This window comes from Prunus avium, chromosome 1 (assembly GCF_965620075.1).
Source record: "Prunus avium chromosome 1, drPruAviu1.hap1.1, whole genome shotgun sequence".
NCBI lineage: Eukaryota > Viridiplantae > Streptophyta > Magnoliopsida > Rosales > Rosaceae > Prunus > Prunus avium.
In genome coordinates, this window is record NC_142284.1 from 54,009,489 (window position 1) to 54,035,915 (window position 26,427).

Sequence of the window (26,427 nt, forward strand, 5' to 3'; positions counted from 1 at the left end):
ATTATTTCTAATTGGGAATCCGGCTCTGGGTAGGTAATTTCCAAGTTGTGATTAATTAAGCATTTAAATTAATCCCATATACTAATTGGATGGTTCAAGGAAGAAGAGGTGGTGGGGTTTCAACTTTCAAGGGAATTCACATTTCTTTTTAATCTTCTTTGTCAAAGTAATGTGATTCAATGTATTTGATATGACTGACAAAATAAACATACCATATGTCATTTTCAGTCCAATTTTCAAACAACAACTATAGATTTCAAATCATTGTTCCCTTGTTATGATGCAAACGGTACATACTTGGTTGACTCTAAACGATAGTTTTGAATTTTTATCATCACAAATTTAAGGGTGGCTGTAACTTGTAATTAATTTAATCATGGTTGTTTATTTTTCTTCATGGTCTTTAGGGGTTGTTGTACTTAGTTTCTTTCGGTTTATAATTACAAAGTTAAGTTTATCCTAAATTCAGTAATCACAAGTAAGGACGGACAAGAAACCTTTCAAGCCAATCAAATCAAACCAATTTGAGGGGGTTGATTCAATTTTTACGCGATAAAAATTACTCTTGGACTAAACCAAACCCAACCAAATTATAATTACTTGGATATATATAAGAGATAATAAAACATTTTATTAGTTTCGTATAAAGGGAAATAACTAACCAAACTGGTCAATAAATGGATTGATTTGGGTGAGTGTTTGGTTTGAGACCTAACAAGGGCAGGTCGGGTCCACCTTTACGCGTAAAATATATGTATTATTGAATAAATCTAACATAAAAGGAAATGGAAAGCGTACCAAGTTGTACCGCGTCGACATCTATCCAAAACAAGTAAAAGCTTATATAACTTTGACTAAATTTAACATTAAATGAAATCAAACCGCATCAAACTGGACCGCATTCACCCGAACACAAAATAAGTAAGAAATTCATATTTAAAAATAAATCTAACATAATAGGCAATCAAATAAATTAAGTCCCTTTTTTTAAATATATATATATATATATATATATATATATATATATATTAAAGCGATTTGAATAGAATTCTTAGCAATCTTCCTACTTCTAAGCATCCAAAAAGTGATTTACATTAAGCTTATTCCAATAAGAAAGCTTTGTGATCCTGCTAAACCAAGACTTGTACCATAGAGAGGGGATATTTCTACATCAAATCCAAACCAAACAGCACCACACCATAACCTTGTGTCCAAACAGCCCCACTAATAAGCAAACCAAATACCAAAACCAACGTAAAAAAGGCAGGTTGCGGTTTCTGGTATTCATTGGGTGGGTGGAAGAATATTACAAAGAAACCCACTTTCATAGCCCAAATACACTGCATGTGAGTTTTGATTGCGTGTATGGTCAAGTACCGAAACCTCCCATTCACAATAAAATCTCCTAGCTGACCAATACGCACCCTTCATTTCTCTCTTACCTCGCCTCCTCTCTCTCTGTCTCTCTCTCTGTCTCTCTCTCTCCCCCCTTTTTGCCCTATCTGATAGGGTTTTCATGTCCTTGTAAGCTCCAATCTCTCATGCATCACTGCATCCAAGCACTATTCGCCGTTGTTGTAGCCTTAATTTTTTCTGTCTCTCTCTTTTTTGCTCTCTTTCGAGGGTTTTTCGGTGGAAAGCTTTGCGGGTTCGACCTCCTGGGGTTTTTTCAGCTGTACCCATGTCAAAGCTCCTTGGTTTCGCTGGTAAGCTTTCAGCTTTTTCATGTTTACGTGTTAAGTTTCAAGATTGTTGGCTTACTATATTTGGGGGTTTGTTTGAAATTTGTGCTTTCAAGGCTGTTTACCTTAAATAGTTGTAGATCAGAGATGAAATTTTGTGACTTGACATGATCTAGCTGGTTGATTAGTCGGGTTTTCTAGTTTTTTTTTGTGAAATTCGTGCATACATGATTCAGAGTACGAGTTCTGATTTCAGTTTCATTTTTGAAATGATAATTTAACTGTTATTGGTCATGGATCTTATTTTTCTGTAAAAAATTTAGGACTCTTGAAGGCTTAAGTAAAATAGCTGTACGTTTGAAACCTTGAGATGGGATGTGCCTTCTGGTTCATGTATTTAATTTTAGTTTTAATCTTTTCCTTTTTTCGGTGAAATTTATTGCTTTGGATAAGTTAAATTAACGCGTCATGAATCTGATGTGAGATCTTTAATATGAATAGCTTATTGCTTTGAATGAAAATCTAATTTTGATTTTTTTTTCTTTTCTCGTTTGATGTTCTATGCATATGTATTGGATTGGATCTTCATTAGTTTACTGCGAAACTGTATATAGGAATTTGTATCATGTTAGATAACTGACGCTACTTGCAGTTACCTGCCTGCCCTGTAACATATTATGAATGCTAATATTATGTTCTTGGTTAACAGGTAATGATGATTTTTGCCCTGGGGGGTCTATTTATACAAACCCCAAAGAACCTAGCCTCTTTTTGTCCCTTGGTAATCATGCGGATGCCTTTTTTAATCCTCGCAAGAGGTCTCGCATCAGTGGTACATTTGTTTTCAGTGAAGAAGGTTTTGAGCAGAAGAAGCCGGTGTCTATTGATGTTCTACCAGATGAATGCCTCTTTGAAATCTTTAAACGGTTACCTGGGGGTGAGGAAAGGAGTGCCTGTGCTTGTGTTTCCAAGCGCTGGCTTACACTTTTAAGTAATATCCATAGGGACGAATTCTGCAGCAACACAACCAACCTATCTTTGAACCCTCAGGATGAGGTCACTGGAAATAAGGATCAGGAGGTTGAGAGTTGTGGATATCTTTCCAGGAGCTTGGAAGGGAAGAAGGCAACAGATGTTAGACTTGCTGCCATTGCCGTTGGAACTGCTAGTCGAGGAGGATTGGGAAAACTTACAATCCGAGGAAGCAATTCTGGTCGTGGGGTGACAAACCTTGGCCTTAGGGCGATATCCCATGGCTGTCCTTCTCTGAGGGTTCTTTCTTTGTGGAACATGTCCTCTATTGGGGATGAAGGCTTGTGTGAGATTGCTAATCGGTGTCATATGTTAGAGAAGTTTGACCTCTCCCAATGTCCTGCAATATCTGATAAAGGTTTGGTTGCAATTGCAAAGAAGTGTCCTAATTTGACTGACTTATCACTTGAATCCTGTTCTAACATTGGGAATGAAGGTCTTCAAGCTATTGGGCAGTGCTGCCCCAATCTCAAATCCATTTCAATCAAAAACTGCCCTCTTGTTGGGGATCAGGGAATTGCTAGTTTGTTATCTTCGGTCTCTTATGTCTTGACAAAGGTGAAGCTTCAGGCGTTGACCATCACTGATGTGTCTCTTGCTGTTATTGGACACTATGGTAAGGCTATCACCGATCTTGTCCTTACCAGCATCCCCAATGTCACTGAGAGGGGTTTCTGGGTCATGGGCAATGGTCATGGGCTGCAGAAGTTGAAGTCCTTCACTGTTACATCTTGTCAAGGTGTAACAGATACCGGGCTTGAAGCAGTAGGGAAAGGCTGCCCGAATTTGAAACAGTTTTGCCTTCGCAAATGTCTATTCATTTCTGACAGTGGGTTGGTATCATTTTGCAAAGCAGCAGGATCACTTGAGAGCCTTCATTTGGAGGAGTGCCACAGGATTACCCAATATGGGTTTTTTGGTGCTCTTTCAACTGGTGCAAAATTGAAGGCTCTAGCATTTGTCTACTGCTTGGGACTTAAAGACCTGAACTTAGGATTGCCTGAGGTGTCTCCATGCCAATCTCTTCGATCATTGTCCATTCGTAACTGCCCTGGATTTGGGAATGCTGGCCTGGCACTGTTGGGTAGACCTTGCCCTCAACTGCAGCATGTGGACTTCAGTGGGCTTGAGGGTATAACAGATGCTGGGTTTCTCCCACTACTTGAGAACTGTGAGGCTGGCCTGGTAAAGGTTAATCTTAGTGGTTGTGTGAATGTAACAGACAAGGTGGTTTCATCCATGGCTAAGCTACATGGTTGGACTCTGGAAATGGTAAATCTTGAAGGTTGTAAGATGATCAGCGATGCAGGCTTGGTAGCAATTGCAGGGAACTGCCCATTGCTTAGTGACCTTGAAGTCTCAAGGTGTGCAATTTCCGATTTTGGAATTGCATCCCTGGCCTGTGCAGACCAGCTAAATCTGCAGATCCTCGCCATGTCAGGGTGCCCTTTAGTGTCAGACAAGAGCTTGCCTGCTTTGGTAAAAATGGGTCAGACCCTTCTGGGCTTGAATCTTCAGCACTGCAAGGCAATCAGCAGCAGCACTGTTGACCGGCTTGTGGAGCAGCTATGGCGTTGTGATATCCTTTCCTAGGCTGGGAAGAAAAAGGGGTAATTGCCCACTCTGGAATCAGAATCACCACCTACAACGATGAGGGTTGAATAGTCAGGAAGTCAAGAATCGTAGTCAGCTTTTGTGAGTAACCACAGCTTATTTAGTTTTTGGGTCCATCAGCAATGGGTCTTTAGACATCAAGTTCCCCGGTTCCCTTTTCCAGGGAAATTGGCCATTAACTCCTTTTTTGCAGGTTTCCTATCATTGGAGATCTGTTCCTGGTATTTTGGCACTCAGTAAAGGGCCGTTGCTTAATGGCCATATATCCCTGAGAATATTGCTACCGGGTTCTTGATCTAGGTTGTCTTTCCAGTTCGCATTTGTCCTGGTTTTGTATTGCTAGGTGTAAGGAAGCTCTTGTTTTTGCTTGGTTATGTTTAATGCTTAGGCCAAGCTCTTTTAGGGTTCCTACCATACCTAGTTCTAAGTCTGTCGATTGTTGGTTTTACCGAGTCGTTCACGTTTTTTTCACTTGTATTCTGTACGTGATGGTTGGGTCTTATGTTTTCCTCAAAGGGTTTAGATCAGAGTTCCGTAGTCATTGATTTGTCTAGAGGTCCTGTGTTGGGTTGCTTTTGGCAGTTCAAAGTTTTGATGCCTTGTGTTTGGGGGCTTTGGCCTTGGCAGCTTTTTATGAGTCTGCCATGACAATCCTTTTCCTTCTTGGAGGGATTGTTTTTTTTCCAAGCCCCTGTTTTTCAGGCATCATTTGTTCCTGAACTGTACTCTGCAACTTGTTAATTATGTAATGAACTCTGTATCTACCCTTTGCGATGTATGCTTTGAATTATAATGAATAAAATTCTCAGTCGTGTTTTATGATATTAGATTGTGATATTGATTTAATTTTTGTTCTACTTTAGTCATTTTCGTTCCGCTCCAAAGATGCAAAAATGATGTAAGCAATTCTTGATACTGTGGAAGCTGTTAACGTGTGCCAAATTATGTGAGCTCGCTTTCTGCGAAGCTTCCTTGGCATATTAATTTTGGACATTTCAAAATGATGACCATAGATTCCGCCTTTGTGGCAATAGTCCTTGGAAGGAGAAACACGTCTGAAACGGGGATAATATTATTTCGCTATTTTCGGCTGTTATGCGTGATAAATTTTTCACGTGGCAGTTTGTAATTGATTGAGAATAACAAAATAGTGTTACCCCAATTCAATACAAGTTTTTCTGCGGAGGTTTGAAGGCCCAAATAAAACTTTTCTAAGGGAAACTGTGGAGATAGAAATAAAGGTCAAAGAGCAAGTGGGAAGTCAACTTTTTTTTTCTTTTTTTTTTTTCTGGCCCATGACCTTTAGTTAAAGGCACCTTCAACAAGATTGTTTGTATATCTTGATGATGGCGGGCTTGATCTAGTTCACATTTGCCTCTCTATAATGGTGGTTGCCCTAATTATTCTTGTCTCTATGATTGCTGTCTTGTCTTGTTCACACAAGCAAAACACGCTTTCATGGAAAGTGGAGCCTTGCTAGAATATGATGGTGGTGGTAATGGTGGTGGCAAGTGATAACCACTAATAAGAGTTTGTGCCAAATGCTTGAGAACCACTTCTCTAAAAGCTTGAATTAATGCTAGTCCTGGAAATTGTTTTATTAATTTGGAAATTGGAAGACAATTTTGCTTTTTGCATTTGATTTTTTTTTGTTGCCACATAGCAGACAGCCTGTTCATGTTAATCATAGAATACCACTATCAAGATTATTTATTTATTTATTTTTTTGGGGATTTATGATCAGTATATTTATTAAAGTGTTTAAAAATGTATATGAGCAGCCAATCATTTACTCCAAAAAAGGTTATGCTGTTATCTTCTGAATCAAGTTAAAGAAGAGGATTGGGTTTCACATTCACTGTTTGCTTGGATTGATTTCATGTTCATATCTCCATTCCAAAGCAAATCAGCTCTCTCTTCAAAAGCTTTTGATGATACCCTATTAGTCAATCAATGGCCGGAAGGCTGTTGTAAATTGCAAGAAAGTGGAACAAAGTAAAGAAAAATTGAAAGAAATTGCATAGGATAAACTGGATAAATCAATGAAAACAGAGAAACTGAAGAAAATGCAGGAAAACTGCAAGAGACCTGGTTATCCATGCCCAAATGATGACCCGGCCCATTTCGGCGTCCCCTTCATTTAATGTCAGCCACTTTTCTCTAATATAGGAAAGGGTGTCTTCCGGATACATAGAGACCAAGGCCACAAAAGACTCCGGTATCGCCTTGTGGTTTTCTTTTTTCCAACACTTAAGCAAAAAGTAAACTGTTTGGCTTCTTGTAGACCTATAAAACTAGCTCCATCTTGGTTTTCTCATAAATTGCACAAATCATGGCTCGAATTCGAAGCCATCTAACTTCGAAATTACCCTGCTTGGAGTTGAAGTAACATAAGAAAGCAAATAGTTCAGGATATTTACAACACAAAATCAGCCTTGATTGATTCCACAATTCCCAATTGTTCAACAAGACAGCTTAAACAGGATATATTTCCAAGCACGAACTATCTAACAAAAGTTTCCAAAATTTTCCCCAAGTCTTCTTCCCAATTATCTGGCCAACTAATGCAATGCTTAAACATATAAATTAGACAAAACAACCTGGCACATAGTTACATACAGTGCGGAAAACTGGAGTGCAGAATTCCAATGACAAGACCAGCAACCTTGAAAGCAAGCAAGCACACAACAACAACCATGCTGCTGACTACAGACAAGACAGACATCACAAAACTATAATGCAAAATTCTTCATGCCTTCTTCGTCGAATTGATTCAGGTATAATACCTTTCTTATTTTCATAAACGGAGTCTTTTGAGGGCTCTCTCTGGTGCATCCAGTTTTGTCCATACTTTGTACTCAATGCTCCAAGGCTGTAGGTTCTTCTTGAACATAGATGGGATCATGTTGCTCTTCAACCACTGTCTCGTCATCCGTATGGGGCTGTGCTTCACTTGTCTCAGCCTTCGGAACTGCCTCCTGCTCTTGGGTGTCAGATCCAGCTTCACTTTTTGCATTGGGCAAGGTGGCATTCTCCTCATTCGTTGCATCAATTAAGTTGTTTTTTTCCTCCTTTGTTGCCTTAGAAGTAATTTTTCGCTCATTCCCTGCATTAGGTAAAGTGGTCTTTTCAGACGGCAGTCTAGGAAGAGACTTCCGTTGTGGCTTCTTTGGATGCACAGGAGAAGGCCCTTTAGCAGAGTTCTGAGGAACTTTCTCATCCAGACTAAGCCTGCTTGATCGATCATTGGTACTACTGTTTCCTTCAGAAACTGCGGGAGGTAAGCTCTTTCTACGGCCGAGCTTGGGAGACTTGGCCCTTGTTGTTGGTATCTGCATCCATTGCAACAAAGAATTCAAGGCCAAAACAAACTTCACTAACAATCCCATATCCAATAAATAAATTAACCCTCAATGCTGTCAAATAACAGCAAAGTACAGTGAAGCAGGATTATCATGATGTCATGCTCGCTTTAACCAATAGTAGGCCTATAGGAACCCATTAGAGAAACCCTCAGATGAAGCATAGGAACTATATAATCTAAACATTCGTAGGAATTCATATTCAGATTTTATATTAGTCAAGAAACCTGACACGGATTCCTTTTTCTCATTGCAAAGAGGTTAAAAAAGAACTGAGAATCCATTTCCGCACACGTACTTCTTTATATACCAGTCGACTATCAAAATGAAAACGGTAATGGCTCGGTGCAGTATTGGGTACAAAGAAACTTGTTAACAAAAACCAGATATGACCAGTTCCCACCAGCAAATTGAATGGGGTAAGATGATGTGTTATGATTGAGTGATTGACAACTTGTAGGATTGGCATGGTTAACATTTGCAAATTGCCAAGGATGAAGGAGGTATGAACTTAAAAGTTTAAGTAATAATAGATGCATTCTGTTCATATCTACCAAAGGAATCCATACCAATGCACTTAAGACAACTATAATCTAAGAAAACTAGCAATGCAACCAGCATGAGTCCAACAGGGACATGGTCAGAGAGTAAAACTGAAGAACATGCTTGCATTACGAATCACCATTCAGAACTTTCTCAAATAATATATTTGCACACCCTGCAACTAATCTATACATGATTGAAAAATGAATTCTCCAAACTATGGCAACCAAATCAAATTCACCAGAAGACTGCCACTTACACATGAACAAAAGAAAATGCACTATGCCATTTGTGATTTTAAAAAGAAATAGAATACCTTCTTTAGCTCCACCTTAGGAGGTGGAGGCTCCTGATAGAAGCTTGGCATTGGAGTTGCTTTAAAAGTCAGTTTCTTCCTGAGCATCCTAATCTCAGCTTCTAGAGTTTCCTGTAAAAGAATGGAATAATTTCAAATTAACATCAGGTTGCACGAGCATGTTATCGTTAAACATTGATTGAATACCACCTTAGACTTGGCTTGCAAATTATTCTTCTCCATCTCCTTTGCATGTATCTTTTCCTCGAGTTTAGTGTAGAACTGCCAAATGTAATTGTAAACATTACATTGATAACAGAAATAACGGTGGAGGGCACAGCATAAAAAGAGCAGAAGATACAAACGCTAAAAGCTAACCTCTCTCCTTTTCTCAGCTCGTTCATCACACCTAAAACTGAAACCGTAGTTTGGAAGTGTACTGACCCTGGGCGGTTTCATGTCTCCTTCTGTAGGACTTCTAAGCAGCAGTTAAGGATAAATGATAAAACAATAACGAAAATCTAGACAGAAAATGTAGGAAGACCAACAGCTTTGGAAGACAATAAATGTTTAAAATGATAAGGATACAAAGAGGATTGTGAATCTCCTTCAGCCTTATTAAGGGAGTCTTTTTTCAAAGGCTTCAGCTTTGTCTTCTCCCTGTAAAAGGAAAATCACAATAAACAAATAGCTAAGTTAAGAAGTCAATAGAGATGGTTGCCAATTTAAACATCTCAACTCAAACTGATCACCAAAAATTACGAAGAGACAATAAAATATAAGGCATTAGGTAGAGACGAAGAAATAGAGCATAAGCACAAGCAGTACTCACACGGTGCCTTCTGACAATTCTGTATCGGATTTCTCAAGTTGCTGCTGCAATAAGATAGAGATTAGATACAATGATCAACAAGCACAAAGATATATAAAAAAAACCAAACAACAAAAAAGTTGTATCCAAATATTGGGCAAGCTGTGAGGGAAAGAAATCAAGGGTAATTATCGACTTTTACATTGGATGACTGAACCTGTCGCCCATTAAATGATCTAGTCTTGTTAGGCTGTTTTGGGCGTGAAGTTGGAGCAGCTGAACCATTTGAGACAGAAGCTGTCACCTCTCCATCATTTCCATCTTTACTTTTCTTCACCCAAACTGGCGAGACATTCTTGGGACCAGAAGGCTTCTCATTCTTGCTCTTACCTTGACCTTTCTGCACTTTGGTTTGCTTTGAATGAAGAGAGCCTTTCACTTCCCCTTCCTGCATCACAAACACAGAAATTGGCATTGCAATCAGGTCTAGAGTCATATAATTACTAAAACCAGCCAACCAAAATCCAGCATTCCCTACCTTAGCAATAGTCAAAGCAATAGTCAAACCATTTCTTTCAGGGTTGACAGTGGATTCCTCTTTGGCTTCCCCAGTAGATGAGTTATTAGTCACACCATCATCCAACTTAACGACATTTTCGATTTTCCCATTTGGAGCTGCAGTCTCGGTTGTAGTAGTTTCGCTGACAGTCCCATTTATGTTGTCTGAAACAACACCAGGTTGCCCATGAACACCATTTTGATGAGCCACCTCAAGCCCATAGGTGGCTACCAAATTATCCGAATCCATGACACACAGGAAACTACAAAAACAAAAAAGACATTATCATTTTTAAACCATAAACAGCTGAATATAGGTCATGGGTCATAAACATTCCTGCATGCTAGGACAAGAAATTACCATATGTTTAAAACTGTTATCCATAGAGGAGTTACAAGACATCCCGGACTGTAAAATATGAACTCGAATTAAGGATTTGCATATATTGCCCCATCAAACTGTTAATTATTTTCCTCCAATTTACCAGCAACCAAACAAAGTATTCATATACTCGCTGCCCTTAGGCATCAATCAATTGAAGGAAATTCCAAAATGATTTCAATCAGAAATCAGTAGAAGAAACAGAACCAAAATGAATCTGTTCACCTCTATCCTTCGTTTTATCAAAATACACCAAGATTTAAAATTGAAAAATAAATAAATAAATAAATACATATACAATATAATAGAATCCACATCAACCACAAAACACAAGCGCATTTCCAGGAACAAAAATCTGTCATTTTACATTGATCTAACATAAACATGCAACAAATAATTAGTAACAGAAACCAACGATCCGTACGGTTACTGAGAAAGTGGAAAAACAATAAAAATCGAAAATTTAGCTATCCCGAGAGCTCAAAACTCAATCTTGAAGCCGGAAACAACACAAAAGGCACACGATTCAATAGTTCCCTCACATTTTCCGCTCATTTTCTCGGCACCCAAACGGACTGACAATGTAAAACAAGCTCAACAGTTTCCACTCACCTCGATAAGCGTGAAACAATCAAAACTCCATTAGCTCGGGCCGGACCGGAGAGATGGGTTCAAGGATCTGAGCGCCGGAGAGCGAGGGTACGACAGTGACGACGGCTGAAGCGGATCGGAGGATCCGAACCCAGAAAAGGGAGGATCTTTTCGGATTCAAAAGTCGGAGCTTTGATTTTTCCTTTTCATTTTTTTCGGGTTTAAGAAAGAAAATGCGAATAATAATAATAAAAATCCTTGTGGATTTGAAATTTGAAAGAGCGAGTTGAAGCTTTTGAAATATGGAAAATGGAAAAAGAAATGAAATTATATGTGAGTTGAGTGAGTGAGAGAAGACACGGACTGAGTTACGACTCGGAGGGAGAGGTTTGTGTGTGTGCGCGTTTATACGATTGGGATTTAAAAACCAAATCCAGGTCAGGTCAGGTCACTCTGTCTCTGCCCCAACCAAATACATCCCATATACGGCTACGAATACCATACACGGTTTTATGGTTTTACGGTTTTCGGACAAATACAGTTTAAAGGTTAAGTAACCACCTACTTACCAAGTAACCAACCCCCACTTTCCATCAATACTTCTAGAATTTGAAGAAATATTTATTAAATATTAATATAATTTTTCTGAACATAGGTGGAAAATCGAACTCTTTCGTCATTAGAAGAAGAAATATGAGCCAATATGATCTAGCCCAGTGAGAAATGGCATTGTCTTGCATACAAGAGATTTCAAATTCAAATCCCCATGACATCTTGGTTGTGTGGATGTGAGAAATCCCCATCTTCTGTAGTTTAGATTATCGCTTATACTAAAAAAAATGAAGAAAAAGAAATACCAACTAATGGGGTCTAATGCAGTAGAAAATGGCATTGATTTGCATACTAGAGGTCTCATGTTAGAACCTCCATGGCACCTTAGTAATGCGTGTGTGTGAATCCCTCTTCCCCTTGTAGTTTAAACTACCCCTTATATTAGAAGAAGAAAAAAAAGAGGAAATATTTAACTAGCTAGGAATTGAGGAAGCTAACTTATATCCATAAAATTTTATGTGTTGAATGAATATAGTTTTGATTTTGATATTTCAGGTTTCACTCATATTCACAATTGATGTATTGTTTAAAAAAAACTCCTCTTTCAAAAAATAAATTTGAAGGTAGAGGGTACCTAATTTACTAAAAATGATGATTCATATTTCCCTTTCGTTGGTTATTTTGTTTTCAGATCATAGCAAAGGTTTCTGATTTCTTACTTTACTTTCTGTGGTGGAAATGTGTCTCTTCTCTTCTATCACTTTCTCTTACCAATCATATGGAAAGTGCAATTATGGAAATTAGTTTTGTTCCACTCTTCTTGCCAATTATGTGATAAAATGCATTTTGCAGATCTAAAATCTTTATTTCCTAAACAAATTTAGAAATCATCACCTCGTTCTCATTCTGTGGATTTTGTGGGGACAATGACTTTTTTTTTCTTTCAGTTGTTATCAATTTCAGTGTTTCTCCACTAGAAAATCAATATTTTACTCTCTATATGGAAGAACGAAACAAAAAATATATATATATTATTTACATTTTTGTCTATTTTCCATTTTTTTTTTCTTCAAAAATATAAGGAAAAAAATATAGGGAAATACTAGCTACATAAATAAGTTTTGTAGTATATTAGGTCACACTTGCATGGAGAAATTAATCAACACGTTGTAATATGGGTGGACAACATTTTATATTGCATGAACTCGAGGTATAGAAATAATAAATACATACACGTGTGATAATATGAGTTAATTAGTAACACCGTCACACTGAAAACCTACTCAACTACATATCCTTTCTACATTCTCCGATCTCATTATGATCGTGTAATAATGTGATTTGATGATCAAAACTGTCTATCTTCTAAGTCACACTTTAAATGTCATCTTAAAAAAGTCCTCAAATCAGAAATTATTTAATCATGTAATTGTCATACAATAAAGAGACAATCTTAGTGTTTTGAATTATCACACTATTAATCAAATGGCTAAACACTGATTTGGTTATTTTTTGCGAGAATTGAACCATTTCTATCAACATGCCAAAATAGAGAGTGAAATTGAGAATTTTGAAAGAAAATATGACGGGAAAAAAGTAGCTTGCATTCCCCAAAAATAAAAACAAGAGAAATATTTCAAAAGTTTGTCATATTTTTTCAAATTGTAAGCCATGCTATAAGAAAATCTTAATCGATAAAGATTGTACTTTAGAACGAGTTATCTTATTTGCAATTTAGCAATACAAATTTGCTCATCAAGCAATCTCTCAGTTATAACTTACTATTTTACACTTTAAAATAGTATCTCAAAATGTTACACTTGTGAAGTTGTGCCTCTACTTTCGTATGACTTGACGAGAAAAACTCCTTTCCGAACTAAAATTTTCTTGAGTGATAAGAAAGATAAGAGTGGGAAGAAGAGGAGGGGTGAGGTGAGGGGATGAGGTCGTGACAAACCGACCAATTCAGCTGAGTTGTCGGGTGTGTAAAGTAAGGAGCTGCATGCAACCGACACCTTCTTTTCGGGCTAGTGGCCACCATGCCATCCGATTGTATGTAACCGAACAAACTTCCCATATTCTCTCTCTCTCTCTCTCTCTCTCTCTCTCTCTCTCTCTCTCTCTCATTTTTATAGCCCACTGTTGCAAATTCATACTCCTTTCTTCTGTACCCAGACTTAAATATGGAAGGCATCCACATGCATGGGCATGGCAATCTCTCATTGGCTGCATCAAAACCTTTTTTAAATTTAATTTGCTAGAGCCAAATTATTTAATGCAAAAAGAAATTTTAAAAAAAATAGAGGTGGGTTATTTTATCTTTTCAAGGCTCAGGTGAAAGGATCTCTCTCTTTATGATGAACAATATTCCGATTCCGTCAAACAACTCTAATTGACATTGCTACAATGACTATAACATATACCCTAACCCTATAATACCCAAGTTCGAATCTCCCTCTTTATAGTTTAGATTATCGCCAAAAAAGATATTCTCACTCAATAATGATTTAAATTACAAATTAACGATATGGCATATTAGAGTAACAATCTCGTATTGCTTTATGAACACATAATAGTAATAATCTAAACCGGATTTTAAGATTATAAAAAGGGTTTAGGAAAAGCAAAAGAGGGGAGAAATTAGGCAAACAAACTAGGACCTACTACAATTCAAACCACCACTTGTTTTTAGCAAAGCATTCTCAAGACCGAAGTAGACTTTTCTTCTTGTTTGTAACTTGCTGTGCTTTTAATGTACTTTAAATAAGGATATAGTTTAAGGAACAGATTGGATTTGACAGTTCTTTCTTAAATTCAAACTAAACAATTTGCTTTTGCTTAATTGGATGTTTTACCTTTAAAGTCAAGTTGGCTGGAAAGATAAGATTTGATCCAAACGGAGTCTTCCTCGTCAACCTTGTACACCACAGTGCGTATGTACCAAATTAATATATGTTATCACTACTAACTCTGACTATGTCCATTTCCAAAGAGAAAATTGAACCATGTCATAATTTCTTGTAATCTTATCACAGCAACAACAACAAAATTTATTTATTTATTGGGGGGCAAGATGTAGACCAAATTGTAATGCGAAAGCAATTAGTTTGAGAGTCAGATATATTTTGGTAGATCATCACAAAGTCAAAAGATATATAAGAATATGATCGAGAAATTATAGGCGTGTGTGTGTATGTCATGATTAATTTACTAAATATATCACACACCATTCAGATGCTCATCAAGCAACAAATATGGTGGGTGCTCCAATCCTCGCCACTTGCCCCTCTCTGCCTCTTTATTAGCCTCTCGTTCTCGTAGGACTTTTATCAAACAGTTTGCCCTCATAGCATGCCTCTGTCGAAAACGACATCGTTCTAGGTTATATGGAGGAGACACGAGGAAGCAGAGGTGCATGGGAGCTGGCAATGTATGCCCCCTTTGTGGCTATAACTCTCCTCTCCACGACATTCTATATCATTTGCACGTGTGGTCCGTGCCCCACTAAATCCTCATTGGCTCTGCACAGGGGTCAATTAGTCATAAACATAAAGGACTCTTCTTCTCCTTGTATTAGGTAGGCATGAGATGATTGACTTAGAAAACCCACACATAATTTTGGTTTGTGCTTATCTCCTCCACTCTGCCCTTTCTCTCTGTAACCCCAATTTTTTTACTATATATGCTTTTGTATTTTGCAGTCATCAAGAACAAGGGTGTATCATGCCATTGCACCTAATTACACTTGCATTCTACATTTTCATGATGTTTTGTAGACGAGATGCGCGGGTCTATTTTTGTCATGTGACATGTTGAGTAGTCAAACATTCCAATTAAAAAATGACTTGCGTTTGAGAAAAAAAAACTTGATTGTTAAATTTAGACACATGTCATCTTTTAACTGGATTGTTCTGTCAGTCAACACTAAAACTGCATGATATGATTGGTCCCAAGTAAAATTTTCTATTGTCGAAGTGGGAATTCTTTGGTCTTGGGTTCCAATCAAATTGTGATGGTGCCTTAAACGATTGCAACTTACAAAGAGCTAGTTTTGATTTGAAAACCTCTTTCTATACTAAAAGACTTCTTATTCTTAGGTATAATCTGTAGTTTCGTGTAAGAATATACATCTTATATGAAACTTGTATTGCTGAAAAATAATAGTTCTCATTCATTCATCATCATCATTCACATTAAAGAAAACTTTTCCTTATTTTCTTAGAATGTGATTGAAAAAGACCGGAATGTAAATATGGAACCTATTTTCTACACAAAACAAAAGAAAACCTTTGCTGACTTTGGAAATACTTCTGGACTTGGTCTCACCCAGGTGAACGAACCACTGGTCAGGAATTCTTGTGGCCCAACAATGTCTTCTTTTACATTAATTCTTCTTGGCCCCCCCCAATCACTCCCATTGGTATTGTTTTACAACATATTAAAATTTAAATAAATAAGTGATATAATTTTTCAGTATTGTAACAACTTAATTAGAAGCTAGGGTTGAAGTTTTCTAAGTGTTAATTCCTTTGCCTGAAAGGGTTTGAAACCCCCTCTATCCCTTTGAGAAGGGGATTTCACACTCACACACACATAATTACGATGTCATGGGAATTCTAACTTGAAATCTCTTATCTGTAAGTCAATGCCATTTTCTATTGGACTAGACTCTATTGGCTAATTTAATGTTCATTTGATTGTTTTAAAGAGAAAATGGAAAACAGAAAAATGAAAACAGTTTAATGTAAACCAAGGTGGTTGGTGTGAGTGGTTCAGCACTCTCATTCCTTAAGAGATGTCAGGGGTTCGATCCCTGCTCTCATATGGAGTCACCACTTTGGCCAGCACTTTACCCCTTACGGGCCGACCCGGTGTGAGTGGAGATTAGTCTGGGTTGTGGTTAAGGCTTAAAGGTGCCACCCATAATTTAATGTCCTTTTTGGGACAACAACTGTGAAATACTAATCTAGCGCATGTGCTTATACCCAAATCTTATACACACATTTCTTTCTGCACGAGTATTTGTACAAACATTATTTTGAAAGTTAGTTGATTACGATCTCTTTGGTTTAAATTAACTAAACAATATAGATTCCTATGCAGATATTTGCTTAAATATAAGTTGGTTTCAGACATGAGACACGTGATGAAAATTTAAATTAGAGAAATCCATAAATAAATAATTTAAAAAAACTAGTGTTTAAGTAAATGATTAAAAGATAAGGGTTTTCATTATTTTCATTACAGAAAGATACACTGAACAGAACCAATCAAAACAAAACCTACAGGCCACAGAGCATACAATTATGCAGACATCAACACAGGGACCCTCTGGACTGTCCTTATACGATTTGGTTTTGTACAGGGAAAAAATAAAAATAAAATCGAGAGGCTCGAGATCTTTTAAGCACTAATGCAAAGCTTTCGTTTTCCAATGTGGGATATATTCGTAACATAATTAACATTTTTCTTATTTATGTAGTAATATAATGTCTTTTAATTTTTTCGAAAGTTTCATATGCTTTAAAAAAAAAAATGTTATTTTCTTGGCAGATGCTGCTCTATGGTTCCCACCAGCGACAACCCTATGGCGACCACAGAGACGAGAACTGGTCAAATTACAATATGAATTAAAAGCAGAAAGCGGAGTTGAGTTGAGACGTCCATTTAGTTTCAGCATCTAATTCTGCTTTATACATGGATGTCATATTATATGGATAAGTTTGGATCCAAGCCAAAAATTAGGACCCTTAAGAGTTGCTTGACCCACAAGGAGAAGACAAAGCATACCTTTGGACATATGTTTTTGGCTCAGAACTTAACTGCATATTATTATTATTATTATTATTATTATTATTTGCACTGATGCCCCTCATTTTTCTTTTCAGCTCGTTTGCGCGAACTTATGTGATCGATAAATGTGGTTCAAATAGATAATATACCTTGTGAGGAAATGGGCCGCATCTTCGACGAGGAATTAGGGAAGTGGGTCTGTGTTTTTGGTACCCAGAAAACAACCTTTGGGGCCTTGCTGACTTGCAGTTGCTCAGGCCCAGAAGTTTGACTCTGAATCCACATGCTATTAATTGTAATTTGGAAACTACTAAAATCAGTGACACAGCACAGCTGAGAATGGGAGTCCCCACCATTAGAGAGATTATCTTGAACTTGATGGGTCACTTTCTTATGATTTGCTCTATAACCTAGACCTTCTCACATCATACAGCTACACTTCTGGTCCAAAAATTCATTCTTTTTGTGCTTCAAGCGCCTAAACCAAGTAAACATTTTACTGATTGTACATCAAGGTCGTACCTGAATTATTTGATGACATGTTAATTATGCAATATAAAGTCTTGCCTGGGGTCACCTTCCTTACCTGTCAGCTAATCATTTGATTAATGCTGGCAGCTCAAGCCCAACCTACCCTCAGCAGGCCCGAGCCCGCTTACGCTTTGAACAGTTTATATGAGGTTCTGATTGCCCAATATTCATCACTTCTTGATCTGTACTGTGTTCCATTTCTGCATGATAGGCATTATGTTGCTTCTGCAATTATTTCACAAGCTCTTCCACCTGGCTCCTGAATTCACTAGTTTGACATAAGCCTTCTTGAAATCTTCAAAGAAAACGTCCTGGTCCTCAGCATACTTTGTGATCCATCTGTACACGAAATAAGCTTCTCTTCAGTCGGATATGAATACGAAACACATACTACATGTAACATAAAAATGAAAGTTGATACCTACAATGCAAATGAATACTCGGGTATACCGAAAACGTATGCGTTTTGCTTGCTTGGATTAGGTAATATCTAATAACTTTCTGATTACTAAAGCATAAACATATCAGATAATCAGACATATATATATGAGAAATATGTAAGTCAAAGTAACTAAATTAGTTGGCTAGCTCAAGGCAACGTGACAAATTTTCATTTCATTTCCAAATCCAGATTACTAAATACGGACTTAAAACCCTTGCATTTTCTTTCTACAAAAGAAAAAAACATGTGATGATCATTATCTCAACAAATGTGAAGGAATAGTGGATTGATTTATCCTAAATTAGATTTGTCTTGCATAACTACTGTTTAAAGAGATATTCACTATTTATTTCAAAGTCTTCCAGCCGAATTAAATTCATTTCAATACTTGTTTAAATAACTGGTTTGGCTGGCTTAAATGCTTATCAACATATGGAAGAGCAGAAAAAAGGACAGCTGAAAGTTTTTGAAAGAAACTAGACCTTAAGCATTCACCATCCTTGGCAAGTGCACGATCTGAAGGAAGCCCAATCATACTACCTGCATGCAAAGAATAGAGTCGGTAACCGCACAGCAAAGAAAAGGAAACTTTCACAAGGGGAGAAAATAAATGTATACAAAGTCATGAATTTTTAAAGGTGTATAGATAAGTCGCAATGATGTTTTCCCTTTATCATGGATCGCATAAAAGCATGCATTCATTGGGGGGAAAAAAAGGAAAAAGAGGGACCATATTAATCAAGCAAATTGATTAAATCGTACTTGTGCATGAAAATAAATAAAATAAAAAATCTGATTGAAGATCAAACAAAAATTGGAAGTTCACTCTTATGAAAAAGCAATTACTCAAATAATAGAACATGATTACTCCATTACGTTCCTTTTTTTTTTTCTGTTATTATCTCATGTTGTACGTTTGTAACATGAACTCCCCAAGAGGGGCGAGCTTAAGTGAGTGCGGGGTTTTTCTTTAAGCCTATTTTAATATGCAGATTATCCATGTCACTGCTATTTACCGGAAGATGGTTTCTCAAGCAGAATTTTGAAGTATGTATTGTCAAAAACTGTTGGACTTCCGAAACCTTTATTTCCAATGGTATGAGCTCCTGACAGAGCAACAAGTTCTTGAGTTCTGCAAAAACAAAACAGTCACGTTTTAGTTTAAACCTGTACCAAGCAGAGCCTGGGATGATAAACTTTTTCCCAGTGCTTTACTTACAAAAAGGAAAAATATACATCTAGAACATACAAATTGAAAAAGGTATCTTTTAGCATATATGAACTCACGAAAAGCCTTTTGTTTGAAAGCTTTGCCTCAGAGCAAAGGCATCCAGAGATTCTGCAGGAAGTTTTCCTTCAGGATCAGGCTCCCTAAAACAAAAAGACGAGAGAATGAGATAAGTAGCTATTCACAATGTCATTTCTAAAAATTGGAATTATCAATTTTCGGTAGGATTAGATTGATGCTCCATATTAATGCTGCAGAGAAACAAGACTTAGAGTTTTCTTTCCACTAACTCTACTTTTTTCTTGTTCTTTATAGTATTTCTAGTGGCATTAATAATACTTGGCAACTGAAATATTGAGGATTCAAGCATGAGGTTGTTTTTCCATTGATGCAACTTACTTTGAATCTAGTCTGCCCAACGAAACTTGGATTGTTGGACCTCCACATATTGAAACTGCTTCAGCTCCAGCCACAGAAATCATGTCTGCCCAAGACACTAATTTTGGAAACATCCAAAAGTTAGCACAGCACTAAAACAACCATTAATACAGAAACCTAGTCAAACAGTATTTCAGAAGATAGAAACCTGGTTGTACTGTATCCACCTCACTCTTTGCTTTCTCTAGAATCTAACCAACAATTTAATCCACTGAGAAGTTAGCTGGTAGAACATCGTTTAAATGACTTTTATTTAATCGATATCTTTGTTCAACAAATTAAGAAATTGGGAATTCGATGGAAACCAAAGAACAGATAAACATATAAGAGAGAGAGAGGGCATGCCTTGAAAGGACTTTTAAGACCTTTATTTTCTGGTCTATCAAGTTCGTAAATGACAGAACCATTCATACCACCTGCAATAACAACATGAATGAACTTCAGACAATATCTATATTTCAAAGGAACACATGTCAGTGGTTGGCAATTGATTGTGCAATGCAACAAATCTGAACCATTCGTATATGAATCCCAATTCCAGTTGATATTGCTTCAATTGGAAAGGCCAATGCGGCCATGAAAATGAATAAAAGCAATGGCTAATGCATACAAATATAGATACCTGAATTCTCATCAACTTGAAAGGTCCCTGCATCATGAAACACCAAACGAAGCACACCAGCAGCCTTACCCTTGGTCACCACCTTCCTAATTTCCTCCTTCACAAGCTCATATTCACTTATATCCGACCTTTCAAATGTCACAGAAAAAACCCAGTAATTACTTTACACATATTAATACCCACAAAATTGAAAAGATTGAAGATTTTGTTTAACTCACTCTACCGCCTTCGCAGCAAAGGCCTCTATGCATTCAGAGAAAGGAAGAAGCAATGGCAGTGTGGTTGTAAGTGTAAATACCAGTCCTCTTCTTCCCAAGACGCGATCTTTTCCTGTGATTTTAAATAATTGGTGCATCAAATAGTACAATTCAGCTTCCTTCCATTGTTCTAAGCAACCCAACACAGTCAACACCTAATCTAATCCGTGTTTCATTAGGGTTTTGGTTGCTTTTACCTGAAGCGGCGGCGTTGGCGGCGGTGAGAGGGTTGGCGCGAAAATTGACCGTTGAGGGGGATTTGGCGGGAAAATTGAATTTTAATGGGAATGTGGAGGAAGATGTAGTGGAGGAGATAAGGGAGACGGGGGAGATAGTTGATGCCATCTGTAACGGACGGTGGAGGTAGTTAAGAAATGGGTTTGTGCGCTTTTGAAGAAGAGAGATTTTTATGTTGGAAAGGGACCTCATCCCCTGCGGTCGAGTCCAGGGGATCAATGTACTCTTAAACACCACAAAGCATTAGATTCTTTAAAAGCCAACCTTTGTTTCTGAGTACGTTGTTTTGGGTGTTTTTTTTTTAAAGAGAGGTTGTTTTGGGTCTTAAAACATGCACCTTTAACTTGAGCATCTTGAAAGATGAATGGGGATTGCAAGCTTTGTAATATCTCTTTATTTTGCAACACTAAACTATATCGAACGCTTTATTTACAGAAGAAAAACAGGAGCTAAGAAACAGGAAAGTGATTAAGCTTAGAAAGTAATGGCTAATGTTACAAAATTTGAGTAACGGTAGAAATATACAGAAATATGGGAGATGAGCAATGTATACATGGTTTAGCCAACACCCGTTAGTGCCTCAGGATCGTCTCTCATCTTGAGTAAATGTTATCTTGGGCCCGAAAGGCGCACTGCAGAAAGGTAGGCATCACTGTTGCAGTCGGATGGTCCTGAGGAAGTTCCCTCCTCGCTGCTCGATTTGAAGAAATTCGAAAAAAGGCGAGAACCCATCGAGTTGGCAGCTGGAGGCTGAGGAACAGGAAAGAGGCCTTCAAGCATTTGGACAACCTTGGTCATTGATGGCCTCGAAGACATATCTTCTTGTATGCACCACAGAGCAACCTTAATGGCTGTGTGTACCCTCTCATCCGCTTCATCGTTCCCTAGCCTCCTATCAAGGATGTCCTTCAGTTTGCCTTCTTCCAACATCTTGAAGGCATACGATGGAAAATGCGATTTTTCAGAAGTCTCTGTCGGGTCGTAGTTTTTTCTCCCACCGACGATCTCTAGCAGCAGCATTCCATAGCTATACACATCACTCTTCTCTGATATGGCATAGTTGGTGATCCACTCTGGTGCAAGGTACCCTCGAGTTCCTCTTAGTGTTGTGAAAACATGGCTCTGCTCCCTGGTCATTAGCTTTGCCAAACCAAAATCTGAGACTTTGGCAAGGTAATTATTGTCAAGCAGAACGTTTTCAGGCTTTATGTCACAGTGAACAATCTTCGAATCGCAATCTTCGTGGAGATAAGCTAGTCCTTTAGCCGTACCCAATGCTATATTGAATCTTGTCTCCCAATCCAACAGGAATTCTCCATTGTTTTTCTTGAAGATCCATTTATCCAGAGATCCATTTGCCATGAAATCATAAACAAGAAGTCGATAGCTTGCTTCTGCACAGAAGCCCCTGAGCCGGACCAAGTGCAGGTGATGGATACTGCCAATGATGCTAACTTCAGCTCGAAACTCTTTCTTTCCCTGACCAATGCCTTCCAATTTCTTCACAGCCACTCGAGTTCCATCTGGGAGAATGCCTTGGTAAACTGAGCCAAAACCTCCTTGCCCAAGCTTCACCGAGAAGTTATCAGTTGCAGTTTGAAGATCTTTGTAACTGAAACGGATGGGCATCCCAGTCAAATTTTCAAAGAAATTGTCCTCTTCTGAAGTCTCAACAGGAGATTCTGGGGATTTTCTCTTCCTCCTGTAGTATCGATATCCAGCATAAAGTAAGCCACAAATAACAAGTATTGTCGAGACGGCTATGACCACAATATACGGGAAGCGTTTCTTGTTGCTGCTGCTCGCCCCAGTACCACTGCCTCCATCTTTCAAGACCTTAATGTAAGAAACAAAGCTAGATCCCTTGTCTGAATTTTGGAAGCTACCTATCCTGTCAAACAAAAAGCAATCTCTTGTACTGTTTTGGAAGAACAAAGCAACACATGAACAGTTGCCAAGGCAAGACGTTTGGCAACTGTTCAAATCAGTTTTTGAAGAGGGTGGAAGGAATCCCAGTGCAAAATAATAGAGCCCATTCCCGGCATTTACAAGTTCTGTAGAACCCTTTGAACTATCACATGAGGAGACAATCCCCGCCTTGCAATTTGGACGGGAGCTGAGACCTGAAGGGCACTGGCACTTGTTGTCACTGTAACATTCAAAATATGCATCACAAGGTTCCGGGGTGCTGCAAGGATCGCTTGGTATTTTTGTTCCTGAAGGACCACTTGACCCTCCATTCTGAAGATTGTTAAAAGTGATAAATCCATCACTTCCTAACACCGCAATCCATGTGGCATTTACATCAGTATCAGTCGAGAAAATAAATTGCCACAACAACGCTTTGGTTCGATCATAGAACTTCCATGAATTTTCACTGATAGATGCTGAAGTGACCACCCCACCGTCTTTGTTAATAGTTTTACGGTTTTCTTTAGCCATAGACCAATAAGGCTGTGGTGTTTGGAAACCTGAAGAAAGAATCACGTCCCCGGACTTGATTTCAAGACCATAGCTCAAGTTGTTGGAGCTAGGATTGCTTACAAGTTTCATTCCATCAAGAAAATCCTGGTTCCATAATAGGGTATCAGTTGGATGGCTAAAACTTTGCCAAACTACCCCACTGCCATCTCCAAGCAAAACCAAATTTCCTGAGTCCTGCAATTCGATTGCAGAAATACTTTTACCACCAGTATCCACAGACCAAATCACACTTCCATCTTTCTGCAAGAACACACCGCCCTTATCATCGAACTCAAATTTATCAGAATTTGAAACCGGGGACCCCCTATTTGCAGTCCAGACAACTGTCGAACTGTCCATATGGACAATAACTAACAGAAACAATGTGACATCTTGGGTAGTAGCGAAGCCAAAACCAAATTCAGAACTGTTAGATAATAGAAACAGCCCGTTATTATCAATCCAATCCATCTGAGACCCTTGGAAAGGCGGAGTAATCTTGCCAAATTTTCGAACACTAGCCAGGCATGTTTTGGAAGAGAGAAAAGCAGACAAAAATATGAATCCCATGAAATGAGAGAAGTGCCAATTCCCCATGGCTACTATAAGAACCAGTACTTATCCAAGATTTCGAAAACCAAACGACTGCGGAAGAACAATACAGCTAACCAAAGAAGAGACGAGACATATTTACAATAGAAAGAATCATAAAGGAAACAAGGATGTGAAGAAGAAAATAATGACTTTCAACTGTCTGCAATTGAGAGAGAGGTGAGAGGTACCAGGAGTTGAAGTGAACTGGCTAGCCGGTGCAAAGAAGAGAACTTTGACCCGGATGGATCAAGATGAAAACACATATGTGAATAGGAGGAAAGTCCTTCAGCAGTTTAAGCATGGATTTTCCATTCACACTTTTCTTATCTACCAACTGCCCCCTAAGTCTTACTTTAATGCATTGAATACAGCAAGAAGATCTAAAATTTTCATAGCTAAGCTCGGTGGCTGCAATTTTCAGACAATTCTAGCTTCAGGACATAAAAAAAACACAAAATTTGACAAAAACCCAGCTGAGGTGTGAACTTAAGGTGTGAAAGTAAGAGACTTGACAATGTCAATTGATGGGCAATTATCCATTCAGCCATGAAATGAGAAGGAAACGAACTTTGTGCCAGAAAAGAGGAAAACTATCCGTTATAATCAAAGGGTAATTCTCATTTGGCCATGAAACGAAAGCATGTGAGCAGAGAAACAGATTATGTGAAGAGAATCAGATACAGAAGCAGAGTCTCATGTACATCAATTAATGAAGTATTTAGACGAATAGGACAGAACCACAGAGAGAGAGAGAGAGAGAGAGAGAGAGAGAGAGAGAGAGAGAGAGAGAGAGGTAGCTCTCACCTCCTCATTTTGAAGGTGTGAAACAGAGGTAGCAGAAACAAGTAGTGGATTTGCGGCATGGGTCTCTGGCTTTTTCCTTAATCTGTTTCTCTGCTTCTGTCACAAGTTTGAGAGATCTGAGGTAAGGCTTTGTTTCTTTTTAAAATGTGGTTGAGAAACTGTCAAAAGAGAAGGTCTTTTTGTTGATTGACAGATCCAATAATTAATTGTTTAATTCATTAGAAACCCTTATTTAATTCATTTCCAATTTGCCCTCTCCCATTTCCCATGTCTACTACAGAAGCCGCCTTCTTCCTTTTCTCTCTTTTTATATATATTTTTTTCGGTACAGAGGAGGGCTAAAGTCACAAACAAAACAAACTAAGCAGAAACCAAAGGGGGCCTAGCTACACCCCTAACATGCATCCATAATATCACCAAGAAAAAGCATCAGCAGCACCATTCTGCTCACGAAACACATGCTGAATAGAACAGATCCACTCCTCTTGCATCAAGCACTTACAACAATTTATAAGACTAAAGAGAGGATGGGTAAATAAAAGAAAAAAAAAGAATTTAAAATGTAAATTATTACCTGGTTATATGTGTTCAATCTAGAGTTGAGAGACACCGCGTAAAATGAGAGTTAGGTCGGTTGGTTATAGTAATATGTCCCTTTTTTTATACTTCAACTTTAAATTTTCTCCTCTTAAACTAGAGCGTCAACTCAGTGTGAATTAAAAAATTAATAATTTGAAGAAAAAGAGGGTTTAACCGAAAATTTGATTCTGTATGGAGTGTAATTTGCGATGTTTAAATTCTTCAGGTTTTGATGTATTGTATCCTATAAAATATTCCCAATTGTGTAAAAGGGATATATTTTGGATTTTATTTTGGTTGTTGTTCAACTTCTGGAAATGCAAGACATAATTAGAAAGGGTGGTGGTTCAACCTTCAAATATTTTTCTTTTATTTAAGTAAGAACTTTATTTATTTATTTAGTTATTATTTAGATAGACATGAAAATACTGGTGGTGGTGGTGGTGATGGAGAGTTGGGATCTTTTTGGGATTTTTTCATAATGACGTATGGTAGATGAGTCTTCTGCAGTTCAACTTGAATGCAAAAGTTGGATAATTTAATGCCTAGTTGGACTTAGGCGAATTTGGTCAAGGTTTCTGGCCAATGGACTCGTTGCCCGTTAGGGCAGGCAGGATGTTTAACTTGAAGCAATTTCAATTTCAATGGTGGGTCCTAAAAACTTCTTCTTTGTATATCCAATCCAAGTGGAAGCATTACTTTATGCCAAGTGGAACATCAAGATACAATGTTTTGATCATAAACAAAAATTTAAATGGCCAAGGTATCACAACCCTTTTTTTCCCAAATACAAAAACAACAAAGGAAAAGAAAAAGATGACCTAAATTGAGCCCGTGATCCTTACCCAAATTGTATAGTATATGTGTTAGCATTCAAAGATGACCTAAGTTGAAGATTTAGTTTGAAGATTTTTACACATCATGACTATCAAACTATATTCATATATACGTAGTTATGGATCAGATCGATTAATCAGAAATAGTGTGTCTGTCTTGTTACACCTGACGAGTTTAAAT

At 37.8% G+C, this 26,427-nt stretch overlaps 4 protein-coding genes across 7 annotated transcripts; 1 reads left to right on the forward strand and 3 right to left on the reverse strand.

Annotated features, from left to right (window-relative positions):
- The first annotated feature begins 1,536 nt into the window (after positions 1 to 1,536).
- On the forward strand, positions 1,537 to 5,150 carry EBF1 (EIN3-binding F box protein 1). The gene is made up of 2 exons (XM_021966642.2): positions 1,537 to 1,706; positions 2,392 to 5,150. Exons 1-2 carry the CDS (start codon positions 1,682 to 1,684, stop codon positions 4,305 to 4,307), a joined length of 1,941 nt encoding a protein of 646 aa, XP_021822334.2. The 5' UTR covers positions 1,537 to 1,681; the 3' UTR covers positions 4,308 to 5,150.
- A 1,593-nt stretch (positions 5,151 to 6,743) lies between these two features.
- Positions 6,744 to 11,293, reverse strand: LOC110763770 (protein WVD2-like 6). 4 transcript variants are annotated; one of them, XM_021966623.2, is made up of 9 exons: positions 10,892 to 11,293; positions 9,878 to 10,160; positions 9,557 to 9,787; positions 9,361 to 9,401; positions 9,117 to 9,188; positions 8,907 to 9,006; positions 8,739 to 8,810; positions 8,550 to 8,660; positions 6,744 to 7,660 (listed from the first exon to the last, which is right to left on the reverse strand). In XM_021966623.2, exons 2-9 carry the CDS (start codon positions 10,145 to 10,147, stop codon positions 7,187 to 7,189), a joined length of 1,371 nt encoding a protein of 456 aa, XP_021822315.1. In that variant the 5' UTR covers positions 10,148 to 10,160; positions 10,892 to 11,293; the 3' UTR covers positions 6,744 to 7,186. The 4 variants fall into 4 exon arrangements, with proteins under 4 accessions (XP_021822315.1, XP_088103138.1, XP_021822314.1 ...); XM_088247012.1 differs by having other exon boundaries at positions 9,361 to 9,404; XM_021966622.2 differs by having other exon boundaries at positions 9,542 to 9,787; positions 10,892 to 11,292.
- A 6,367-nt stretch (positions 11,294 to 17,660) lies between these two features.
- On the reverse strand, positions 17,661 to 21,235 carry APX6 (ascorbate peroxidase 6). The gene is made up of 10 exons (XM_021966600.2): positions 20,931 to 21,235; positions 20,695 to 20,806; positions 20,477 to 20,604; positions 20,200 to 20,270; positions 20,003 to 20,045; positions 19,816 to 19,912; positions 19,476 to 19,559; positions 19,205 to 19,320; positions 18,671 to 18,728; positions 17,661 to 18,085 (listed from the first exon to the last, which is right to left on the reverse strand). The coding sequence occupies exons 1-10, from the start codon at positions 21,160 to 21,162 to the stop codon at positions 17,983 to 17,985; spliced, it is 1,044 nt and encodes a 347-aa protein (XP_021822292.1). The 5' UTR covers positions 21,163 to 21,235; the 3' UTR covers positions 17,661 to 17,982.
- Positions 21,236 to 21,420: 185 nt separating this feature from the next.
- SD2-5 (S-domain-2 5) lies at positions 21,421 to 25,345 on the reverse strand. Its single transcript, XM_021966608.2, has one exon. The coding sequence runs from the start codon at positions 24,028 to 24,030 to the stop codon at positions 21,580 to 21,582; it is 2,451 nt and encodes an 816-aa protein (XP_021822300.1). The 5' UTR covers positions 24,031 to 25,345; the 3' UTR covers positions 21,421 to 21,579.
- Positions 25,346 to 26,427: the final 1,082 nt, after the last annotated feature.